Below are 12467 nucleotides of genomic sequence, written 5' to 3'. Positions count from 1 at the left end.
CTTTGGATAAATATAGTCAAGAAACATGTGATGTAATATTTTCTTGCACAATTTTGATGCTAAAATCACTCAATTTTTCAAGATTTTGTTTCATGATTTTTTTCAAGATTTTTGGGGTGTTTTGTACATGTGTAAGCAGACAACTATGAGTAGTTTCTGACTTTATGTTACTTTATTCCATCATACTTGCATTGATTCACATAGTTCCTGCCACCAAACATAATAATGGCAAAGGTGGAGGCTTTTTCTTCTCTTTAAATACTGTGATGTGTTTACAGTTTGCAGGTATCTTTCATTAGTAAGTAAGAAACAAAGCAAAAATGGTTCCTAACAATCAAGCTGAAGAAGCCATAGTTCCAGGGGAAATGAAGGGTTCAGTTGAGCAAGAAAATGGTGAAGGAGAGGCAGGGGTAGATCAGTCAATGTCTGGTTTCAAGAACTTTCTTTGGCATGGTGGTTCTGCTTATGATGCTTGGTTCAGTTGTGCTTCAAACCAGGTAATTTACTAAAATACCCAAAAACATTCCAAGTTCGAATCTTGCTTCTACTAGTTTTTTTTTTTAATTCTTTTGAGCTAAATGGTTAGCAGGGTACTATGGTTGAGCATGTAAAAGTAGAATCTTTTATTGGGAATTTACTAAAAATTAGAATATTATATTAGTTAATAATGTATTGGTGGTCAGGTGGCTGGTTGTCATGGGTAGACCTAGTGTCATGGGTTAACGCCCACTCGCTCCACATAATCAAAGAACGCGCTATACACTATTACACTTTTGTGATAGAGGGCGCCAGAGGGCAGTTTGCCCTTTCGGTCACTATTGCTTTAACGGAGATAGGGGCTCAATGGCTCAATATGTTGGGGTCAGTTTTTTTTAAACCAATCAAACCATTTTTACACATTTTATTAAAAAATGTTTAAACAGTAATTGTGTTGTTAGTTAAAACATTTTACTTTCTTTTATTAAAAAGTTAGTAAAAGCCTCCATGCCTACGTGGTAGTGACGTGCTGTAACCTTTTTTAACTTTTTAGTCAAACCGCTACACAATCTTATTGGAAAAATAGATTCTTTTTTTGGGGGAATTTATTAAAAACCCACTGGACCTTGTACTCTCTTAATACAAAAAAATGAATTTAACCTTAGGTTAAAGAAAAAGGATTCTTTTACCAAAATATACACTAGAGCTTGTGCTCTCTTTTTACAAAAAAAAATTAATGCAATTGGTTAAATGATTAGCAGAGTATTGGTGGGTCCGTGAGTTTTCGGGTAACAGGTTGTTAAAAATTTTATTTTTTTTTTGTTTCTTGATTTGGGATTTCAGGTGGCTCAAGTGCTGTTGACTTTGCCATACTCTTTCTCTCAATTGGGTATGCTTTCAGGAATCATATTACAAGTGTTTTATGGTCTTCTTGGAAGCTGGACTGCTTATCTCATCAGTGTTCTCTATGTGGAGTATAGAGCCAGAAAGGAGAAAGAGAATGTTAGCTTCAAGAACCATGTGATTCAGGTCAAAATCCAATCTTTTTTTATAGTTTAATAATTTAACTGTTAGGGATTCGGGTATTTCAACACACACACAAACACAATATAATCTGCAAGAGAAATAAAAACGAAGATGAACACGCGAGATTTAACGTGGTTCGGTCTAAACTGGCCTACGTCCACAGGCTGCAACCAGGGTATTTTATTATTGCTACTGCCTCACTCGTGATGAGGAATTACAAGTACAAGGAATATTAATAGAGATCATACTAGGGTTTACAACTTACTACCTAAGAAAACTAATGGTGGACTTTAATTAAATAAACGGGCCAGGTTGCCATCAGTGTTCAATTTAATTAATCTGCCACTAGAGATGTCTTCTAACCCGGGCCCAATTAAGCCTCCATAAACCCAACATTAACCAGTAACAAAAAATCAGTATCTAATCATGGGTGTTGTCTACAATCTGTTTCCATGGCCTTAAATTTGTACTTTAGTTCTAGACAAATGCATTAAACAATTTGAACTTCATCTGATGCATGTGATTCTTGCTCCTACATGCCCTACATGATTCATTTTCTTATGACACATACATACTTACACACATTAGTTTTATGCAGTGGTTTGAAGTGCTAGATGGGCTTTTGGGCCCACACTGGAAGGCTGTGGGGTTAGCCTTTAACTGCACCTTCCTTCTATTTGGCTCTGTCATACAACTCATAGCTTGTGCAAGGTTAGTTATTTTGTTTTAAACATTGTTTTTATGTGACATTTGGATGTTAAAACTTAAATATTGTACATGTATGCAGCAATATATACTACATAAATGATAATTTGGACAAGAGGACATGGACATATATATTTGGAGCTTGTTGCGCTACAACTGTCTTCATACCCTCTTTCCACAACTACCGAATTTGGTCTTTTCTCGGGCTTGGTATGACAACATACACCGCTTGGTACTTAGCCGTTGCAGCCCTGGTCCATGGTCAGGCTGAACATGTGGTTCATTCGGGCCCCCAAAAGCTCGTGTTGTACTTCACCGGAGCCACAAACATACTCTATACTTTTGGTGGACACGCGGTCACAGTGTTAGTGAATCCGTCCCTAGTATAAACTAGATTTTTTTTTCAGTTACTTGAGGGTAAATGGATAATTTTAATAATTAGAGTTACATGTTTTTTGCAGTGAAATAATGCACGCGATGTGGAAGCCGCAAAAATTTAAGTACATATATTTGTTTGCTACATTATATGTATTCACATTAACGCTCCCATCAGCTGCTGCAATGTATTGGGCCTTTGGTGATCAACTTTTAACTCACGCTAACGCGTTTGCTCTTCTGCCACGAACTCGTTTTCGTGACGCAGCTGTTATCCTCATGCTAATCCACCAGGTGCGGTTCCTTGAACTGTTAATTGACTATATGACTTACTAAAGTTTTAATTCTAGTATTGAACCTTTTTTATTTTATTTTGGCAGTTTATAACATTCGGTTTCGCGTGTACACCATTGTATTTTGTGTGGGAGAAAGTGGTGGGGATGCATGATACAAAGAGCATATGTTTACGGGCCTTAGCTAGGTTGCCTGTTGTGATACCGATATGGTTCCTAGCCATTATCTTCCCGTTTTTTGGTCCTATCAATTCGGCTGTTGGGGCTCTGTTGGTTAGCTTCACCGTCTACATTATTCCAGCTCTAGCACATATGCTCACTTACCGAAAGGCTTCCGCTCGCCAGGTAATCATTTCACAGTCTCAAACGAATTAAAAAAAAAACACTATCAAAGTATCAAACTGGTCAAATATTTTTGTTCAAAGATTTAAATTATTATTTGTAATAATAAATATATATATATATATTTTTAAAGGACAAAAAAGTGTTTTGTGGGTCGGCCCGTTTCAACCTCTAATGACTCCTTTCAACGAATACGACCTTATATTGACAATACTGACATCAACTTGTACCAAACAAAACCAATGCAACTCTCAAATAATTAGACTACTTCACATGATTACTTTTGAGATAATGAAATGTACCTTGTATTTTAAAATAAGGTGTATGACAAACTTTGGTGATATTTCATTATCATTGATTTATAAAGCTTAGATGCATCAGTCACACTCTTGCTATTATTGCACTTTGTATCATTCTCAACAGTTAACATTGAGTTGGCTGGCTAATTGACCCACTCACTTTAAATACATTAAACTTGTTTTTTTGCAGAATGCGGCGGAGAAGCCACCGTTCTTTCTACCAAGCTGGACCGCCATGTACATAGTCAACATATTCATTGTGGTTTGGGTGTTTGTGGTCGGTTTTGGGTTTGGAGGATGGGCCAGCATGACAAACTTTATCAATCAAGTCGACACATTCGGTCTGTTTGCGAAGTGTTACCAATGCAAGCCGCCACCATCGGCGCCTCATAACCATTAAGTTTGATTGTTTTTGGTTGGTTGGTTGTTTTTGTTTTACATGGTGTTGGTTCTAGTCTAGTGATAATATATGGTGTAGTAGTGTGCAAAATGGTGGATGATGAATTTTAGTCATGTTGAAATATAAACATAGGTTTGTTTTTATTTTGTTATGACATTTTTATGAATATATCAAGTTAAAGTCCTTTTGATAGTTAGATTGATTATGATTTATGGGTAAATAATAGTAAACAACATAAGACCAACCAAAAACATGTGCAAAACACTTAAAACATATGTATAATGTGTGTATATTGCAAGCATGTATATGGTCCAAAATAGAGGTGTACCAAAAAACCGGTTTAAGATTGATTCATGGCAAACCGACTTGAACCGATTTGATAAGAAAAATCAGTTTCACCCAAACCGGTTCATGAACTGACCAAACCGGTTCATGAATCCCTTTTGAACGATCAAACCGGTTTGTAAACAGAACCGGTTTGAGAAAAACCGGTTTTAAATCAGTTAAATCGATTATAAACCGAACTGAACTGGACCATGTCGGCCTCTCTTGCTTCTAAACCGGTTTGGGAAAAAAGAACTGGTTTTGTACACCTCCATGGCTCCATGGTCCAATATCATTCTCAACCTTAGGGGGTGTTTGGTACAGAGAATGGAAATGGAGAGAAAATAGAAATGGAAATGGAATTGTAGAGAAAGAGAATTGGTATGGAGAATGAGAATCATTTCTCTTGTTTGGTACACGAGAAAATAAACAGAGAACTCTACCATACCCAACCCCACCTCCACCCAACCTGACACCACTCACCACCGCAGCCCCACCACCACAGCCCCACCACCACCACCAGCCCCACCACCACAGCCCCACACCACTAGCACCACCACCACAGCCCTTTCTTCAACCACAGCCCACCACCACCGGCTACCGCCACCAAACCCCCTTCTTCAACCACAGTACACAAGAAATTAAAAAGATTCAAATTTTTGGAACATAAGATATAGAAAAAGGAGGCTCAGATCTGTCATCACTGCCTCTTTGGAGATTTTGTGGTGGTGGTTGTGGTGGCGATGATGATGATGATAATCAGAAGCCACCTGCAACCACCGCCGATTTCCACCACCACTGTCACCCACCTGCGACCACAATCACCCGACCATCTGAAAACCCTAACCTACCACGAACCACCACTTGAAACCCTAATCTCCGTTCACCCGTACCACCTGCAACCTACAACCGGTTACCATCTCTGTGTTCACCACTGCGAACGGCGGAGACGGGGTGGTGGTTGCAGACTTGGAGACGAGGTGGCGGTTGCAGACTTGGAGATGAGGTGGCGGCCGGAGACGAGGTGGTGGTCGGAGACGAGGTGGTGGCCGGAGACGAGGTGGTGACATGCTATGAGGAGGCTGCTGAGAAATGGATTTCTCTTTGTTTTAAAGAGAAATGGAATTCTTTAGTTTTAGAGAAATAGAAAGAGAAATAGAAATGAAAAGTGGAAAACAAACAAAAGAAATATTTCTAATTCCATTTCTCCCCAATCAAATCCCTCTACCAAACAATTGGGTCAAGTGTAGTGGGCCACTAAGAAATATGGTTGGGCTTTTGCTACTTCATATCTTGATCTAGGATTTTTTTTTTCAATTTTTGGAATAAATTACGCGGATTATTACTTAGGTCACTACGTGTTATAGCCATATTGTTTTTGATGTATAAGTTTCATTTATTACACTCTTAGGGGGGCGTTTGAAATTGCTAATTTAATTTTACCCTACTTATAACTTTTTCAAAAGTTATAAGGTGGTTGGATAAGTTAAAAGTTGTGTGAGAAATAAGTCATAAGTTAACGTCATAAGTTACACTTTTATAACTTATGACTTATGATAATAAATTATAAGAAGGTTAAAATAAGAAATCCCAAACACCTCCTTAGTCTTGTTGTTTACTCGAATATAATAAAATATATTCTTGAAGTGGATAATGCTAAAAGTTTCTACTAATGTCTTGTAAAACCATATTTGTATCCTTATATTCACATGCGGAAAAAACAAGAACAAAAACAAAAATTAAAACAAAACCGAAAAACTAGGTTGATAATCATAGCTAAGTTATGCAAAAACCTATTAGATAGCTAAGGTAAATAGGGTATCGTATCCATGAGTATGCGGTTAATACTATATGTTTTGTTTGACTAAAAGCAAACGTAAAAAGCTTTGATTGAGATTGAGTTAAAATACAAATTATGAAGCAACAAAACACAAAGATATCATGAGATAGCTTAAAAGTTTATGGAGAAGGGAACAAGCAATCACTTCCGGTTTTGGGTTTGGTTATTTAGTATTTTAGTTGCAAAACTTATTGGTGATAACAATGTTGAATCAACTACAAAGACACATCTTATCTTGATCATATCATTTGATGTAGACCACAATCTATATACCTCGCCAATTATGCAAACCCCGTCCCAATCTAAATATCTCACTGACTTATCTTGATCTTATCATTGGCGTAGGCCACTGTTAATTAACGTCGGGCACAAATTATGTAAATTTCTAAAATATGTACTAACTTAACTGTGATGGAATTAACAATTAAATAGCTAGCCCGATGATCAACCCAACCAAACAATATTACCAGAATAAATAGGAACCTTCATGTCACGATTTAATATAAATTTAAGTGTCAAATATAATTATTACTCCTTTCATGAAAATATGAAATGCCGTCTTGAACGTTACGTAAGTACTTATAGGTGCATAAATCGGGTTTTTCAAATACCCGATTCCGGGTATGAAATCGGGTTCAGGTATGACCGGATATTAGAATATCGGTAATAGCAATACCCGAGTCGGGTTCGAGCCCGAGTATTGTCTCTAAAAACCATACCATATGCATCGGGTTCGGGTATTGTTAATATATATATATATGTATATATATATATATATATATATATATATATATATATATTGTATCAGTTTTATATCCATCCTTTATTAATTTTCTTTTTCATTAGTTCAATTTTCTTATATTGGTTCTTATATTTTTTGTTTGAGAATAAATATGCTGGTTGCTGGGCCGAGTGGTTACTGGTTGCTGGGCCTAGTGGTTGGAAGCTGGTTTGGGCTTGGAGCTTGGATGAACGGACTTTTTTGGATGGGCTGCTATTTGTATCAGTTTAAAAGAAAAGAAAGACGGTTCAAGTTTTATGCAGTATTATTTTTTTCTCTCAAAAACACCAAGTTCTCTCTTAGGGTTTCACTGTGTTGGTGAAATTCAATATTGTTCATCTGTTGATTTGAGTTCTTGTTTGTGATAATCTCAATCGCAGTTAGTTGTAATTGTTCTTGGTTCTGTTCTTCAGTTGTTTGATAAAGATTGGTCTGTTAGGGTTTGTATCGACTTATCAAATTTATAGAAGATTACGTTTGAGTTCTTGACATGGTATCAGAGCATATGAGGCTCTGATCTACCATTCTTCCGCGTTTATTCTCTGGTTGATGTGTTTAGGGTTTCCAATTTGAAACCCTAGGTTTGTTCGGCAAGTGACGATCTGTTTGAAAGGCTGTTTAGTTCGGGTTATTAGTCTGATTCGCGGCAAATTGGGAGTTGAGGATCATCTGGTTTCTTCTAATACTCTTGCTTATACCTTTGTGATATCGTTCCTTCCTTTTTATTTTTTTTGTCTTTATTTTTCTCTTTGATAATTTTAGCTTTTATTTTTGTTTTTTTTAGCAATAGGCCTTTGTTGTTGCTGGACTAGTCGGGCCAGTTTATGTGCTTATACTTGTGTGATATTCATACTTGATTTTCTTGATTGTTACTATGGGTGATACTGAAACGCTTGTTAGTAAGTTAGAGGCTAGTGATCCGTTGTATTTGCATGCAAGTGACTCTAACACTTTAACTATTGTGAATATAAAACTGAAAGGGACAGAAAATTACACTGTATGGGCTAATGCTATGTTTCTCGCTTTGCAAGTTAAAAATAAAGTTGGTTTTATTGACGATTCTTGTAAAAGATCACTTGATAACGAAGTTCTTGGGAAACAATGGGATAGATGTAATTCTGTGGTTCTGTCTTGGATTCTTAATTCTGTGTCTGATGAACTATACTTAGGACAAGTTTTTTCTAGGAAAGCTTTAGATGTTTGGCAAGATTTAAAAGAAACTTATGATAAAGTGGATGGGTCTGTGGTGTTTGGCCTTTATCAAAAAATGAATTCTCTTAATCAAAATGGTTCTTCTGTGTCTGAATATTATCATAAACTTAATACTATGTGGAAACAATTTGATGCTATGGTTCAACTCCCGTCGTGTAGTTGCAATGCATCAGAAAAATTTAATGATTTTAACCAGTTAATAAAACTTATGCAATTCTTAATGGGCTTAGATGATGTGTACCAATCTGTTAGAACTTCTTTGTTAACTAGGGATCCTCTACCTACTATTAAAATTGCTTTCTCAATTGTGTCTAGGGAAGAGTCCCATAGAAACTCTAGTGGGACTTCTAAGGCACAAACTCAAAATATGGGGTTCGTGTCTAAGTCGAGTCAATCTTTTGACACTAAGAAAAAAATTCAACAGAGGGCCCAACCCTAACCTTAAATGCACATATTGCAATAAGATTGGGCACACTGTTGAAAGGTGTTTTGAGATTGTTGGATACCCCCAAGGTCCTAGACCAAGGGGGGGCCAGTCTTTTAATCAAGGATCTAAGTCTGTGGTTTCAAATAATGCCGTGCAAGGTAAAAATGATCAGTCCACTTCTAGCTCTTGAGCTACATTAACTTCTGAGCAAGTTACAAAACTTCTTAGTCTCTTGAATGAAAAGCAAGGAGATAGTGCTCCTACTTCTCATATAGGAGGTAAGAGTCAAGGATCTTTTTCTGCTAGTATTTTTAGTCCTAAGATGTTTTGTTTTGCTAGTAGTTTTCCTTTTTTAACCAATAATGAATGGATAGTAGATTCAGGTGCAAACCAACATATGGTAAAAAATGATGAAAATATTTTTGATCAAATTGATATTTCTGAATTTAATGTAACTGTTAAACACCCAAATGGGTCTAATGCCATAGTTACTAAAATAGGAAATATAAAATTAAGTGACTCTATTATTTTAAATGATGTTTTAGTTGTTCCTGAATATCAAGTAAATCTACTATCTGTTCATAGACTTGCTAAGGATAACAAAGTCAAAGTTATTTTTGATGAAAATAATTGCTATCTCCAGGATTTACTCACAAGGAAAGTCCTGGTAACTGATAGTCAGTTAGATGGTCTATACTTCTGTGGTGGTGTCACTAGCTCTCTAAAGGTGTGTATGAATAGTCATGATATGATTAATTTGTGGCATGCTAGGTTAGGTCATCCTGCTGATAATGCTTTAAATGTTTTACAAACTGAGTTAAATTTTAATTTTCAAAAAAATTATCATCCCTGTGAGGTTTGTCATTTGGCTAAACAACACAGGGAACCTTATCCTTTAAGTGACCACAAATCAAAATTTATAGGTGATCTTATACATATTGATGTGTGGGGTCCCTATAAGGTTAAAAGCAAAGAGGGTTACAAGTATTTTTTAACGGTTGTTGATGATTATACTAGAGTTGTTTGGATTTTTTTGATGAAAAACAAGGATGAAGTTTTTTATAATATTGAAAGTTTTTTTAAACTTATTAAAAATCAGTTTAGTCAGAATATTAAGGTTGTTAGGAGTGATAATGGCACTGAGTTTGTCAATAACCAAACTAAGAATTTCTTTAGAGATAATGGTGTTTTGCATCAAACTTCTTGCACATATTCTCCACAACAAAATGGGGTTGTGGATAGAAAACATAGACATCTTTTAAATGTTGCCAGGTCTTTACTTTTTCAAGGAGGTATTCCTCTTTCTTTCTGGTCCGAGTGTGTCCTAACTGCTGCATATCTTATTAACAGGATTCCATCTTCTGTGTTAGAAGGTAAAACCCCCTACGAATGTTTTTTTGGTTTTAAACCCTCATTATCACATTTAAGGACTTTTGGATGTTTATGTTTTAGTACCGTTTTAACCGTGTCACATAAGTTTGAAAAAAGAGCTGAAAAATGTGTTTTCTTAGGATACTCATATAAAAAAAAGGGTTATAAATTGTGGTGTTTAGACACTAAACAAATTATATTTTTCTAGAGATGTTAAATTTTATAAAAATATATTTCCTTTTAAAGATAATATATCATTAAAAGTCTTTGATTCTAACATCGATGCTTCTGTTAATAACTTGAATTTTTTTGATCTTTATGATAATGATATTTCCAAAGTGTCCTTAAATGAATTAGGTCTCGATGATGAAATGAGGGTAACAAATGATCACTCTAGCGAGGATCAGCCACCTAGTAGCAACTCTAGGACTGTTAATGATCCAACTGGATCACATAATGCTAGTTGTGTTGATGGCTCTAGTGAGGTAGATCAGCCTAGCGTTGAAAATGAAAATAATAATAATTCTGAGGGCACCTCAAATCAGATACCTCTTAGAAGGTCAACATGTGATTATTCCTTGTTTATTAAATCTGATAATTCTGTGTTTATTGTATTATTAGTTTATGTGGATGACATTGTGATAACCGGTAACAGTGTTAGTGCAATTGAGTCAATCAAAGAAATGTTAAGGTCAAATTTCTTGATTAAAGATTTGGGTCTACTTAAATATTTTTTGGGAATCGAAGTGTTAAAGTCTGATTTTGGGGTGTGTTTATCTTAACGAAAATATTGCATGGAGTTATTAACCGAGTATGGCATGAGTGCATGCAAACCGGTTAGTACTCCTATTGAACAAAACTATGTTGTTATGAATATGTCCAATAAAGATAAAACTTTATTAAAAAGTATCACGGGTTATCAAAAATTAATTGGTAAATTGATTTACCTTTCCCATACAAGACCTGATATTTGTTATGTTGTTCAGTTTCTGAGTCAGTTTATGCATAGTCCATCTAATGCTCATTTACAATTAGCTCTAAGGTTGTTAAGATATTTAAAAGGAGCTCCTGGTTTAGGCATATTGTTCAAAAAGGGTGATACTTTTAATCTCACAGCCTTCGCTGATTCTGATTGGGCTAAGTGTCTAGATACAAGAAGATATGTCACTGGGTTTTGTGTTTTTTTGGGCCAGTCACTTGTTGCTTGGAAAAGTAAGAAACAGTTAACGGTTTTGAGATCATCAGCTGAGGCTGAATACAGGGCTATGTGTGCATGTGCTGAAGAAATCATATGGATTAAAAATCTGTTAAAAGAATTAAAAGTTACTGTTTCTCTTCCAGTATCCTTGAATTGTGATAATAATGCAGCTATATCTATTGCTGCAAATCCGGTTTTTCATGACCGGACAAAACATTTTGAAATTGATTTGTTTTTCTTGCGTGAAAAGATAACTTCAGGAGTTATCAAAACCGTGTCTATTCGTTCGGACAAGCAGCTTGCAGATGTACTTACAAAAGGGTTATTGGTAAGTCAACATGTTTTTATGTGCAAACAGTTAGGATTATTTGATGCTTTTGGATATAAACCTGAGGGGGGATGTTAAAATATATATATATATATATATATATATATATTGTATCAGTTTTATATCCATCCTTTATTAATTTTCTTTTTCATTAGTTCAATTTTCTTATATTGGTTCTTATATTTTTTGTTTGAGAATAAATATGCTGGTTGCTGGGCCGAGTGGTTACTGGTTGCTGGGCCTAGTGGTTGGAAGCTGGTTTGGGCTTGGAGCTTGGATGAACGGGCTTTTTTGGATGGGCTGCTATTTGTATCAGTTTAAAAGAAAAGAAAGACGGTTCAAGTTTTATGCAGTATTATTTTTTTCTCTCAAAAACACCAAGTTCTCTCTTAGGGTTTCACTGTGTTGGTGAAGTTCAGTATTGTTCATCTGTTGATTTGAGTTCTTGTTTGTGATAATCTCAATCGCAGTTAGTTGTAATTGTTCTTGGTTCTGTTCTTCAGTTGTTTGATAAAGATTGGTCTGTTAGGGTTTGTATCGACTTATCAAATTTATAGAAGATTACGTTTGAGTTCTTGACATGTATAGAACATGGTATTCTAAAACCGGGTATTTGAATACCCTATTTTCGGGTATTGAAAAACCCCTATTTTTGGGTTTTTCGGGTTTTTTTTCCGGGTATAGATTGGAATTGTTAAGGAATTACACCTTTTAGGGATAATTTCGAGTATTTTGCAAGTATTTGTCGGGTATAGATCGAGTATCTTAAGAACCCGATTTCGAGTATTGGAAAAACCCGATTCCAGTATGGAACCGTTTCCGGTTTTCGGCTATTACTGTGTATAAATCAGGTCCGGTTCCAGGTACGGGCTTTGGTACTTAAATGCATACCCTTTTCGTACCCTACGGGTAGGTCGAGAACGGGTTCGGGTATTAAAAACCCGGGTATAAAATATTTCGATTTTGGGTATTTTTTTGGGGTTCGGTTATGAGTTTGGGTTTGTTTGTGCACCTCTATAAGTACTTTCTTATGCTTCTCTTTCTTGTTGGGCCGATGCTCTTTTAATTC

General features: G+C 35.8%; 1 protein-coding gene across 1 annotated transcript; it reads left to right on the top strand.

Annotated features, from left to right (window-relative positions):
- Window positions 1–303: 303 nt before the first annotated feature.
- On the top strand, window positions 304–4063 carry LOC143588070 (auxin transporter-like protein 4). Its single transcript, XM_077069181.1, has 7 exons — window positions 304–497; window positions 1321–1506; window positions 2102–2214; window positions 2291–2572; window positions 2670–2877; window positions 2964–3221; window positions 3708–4063. The coding sequence occupies exons 1-7, from the start codon at window positions 321–323 to the stop codon at window positions 3915–3917; spliced, it is 1434 nt and encodes a 477-aa protein (XP_076925296.1). The 5' UTR covers window positions 304–320; the 3' UTR covers window positions 3918–4063.
- Window positions 4064–12467: the final 8404 nt, after the last annotated feature.

The sequence above is a fragment of the Bidens hawaiensis genome, unplaced genomic scaffold (genome assembly GCF_021521415.1).
Source record: "Bidens hawaiensis isolate Kalapana, Puna unplaced genomic scaffold, B.hawaiensis_p1.1 tig00035977_1, whole genome shotgun sequence".
Lineage (NCBI taxonomy): Eukaryota > Viridiplantae > Streptophyta > Magnoliopsida > Asterales > Asteraceae > Bidens > Bidens hawaiensis.
Note: the sequence above shows the minus strand (reverse complement) of the source record. Positions and strands in the feature narration are given on the sequence as shown.

Coding starts and splice junctions, on each gene's coding strand:
- LOC143588070 (XM_077069181.1), top strand. CDS start 321: ATGGTTCCTAACAATCAAGCTGAAGAAGCCATAGTTCCAGGGGAAATG. Junction 2,215..2,290: donor CAACTCATAGCTTGTGCAAG/GTTAGTTATTTT, acceptor ACATGTATGCAG/CAATATATACTACATAAATG. Junction 2,573..2,669: donor GGTGGACACGCGGTCACAGT/GTTAGTGAATCC, acceptor TGTTTTTTGCAG/TGAAATAATGCACGCGATGT.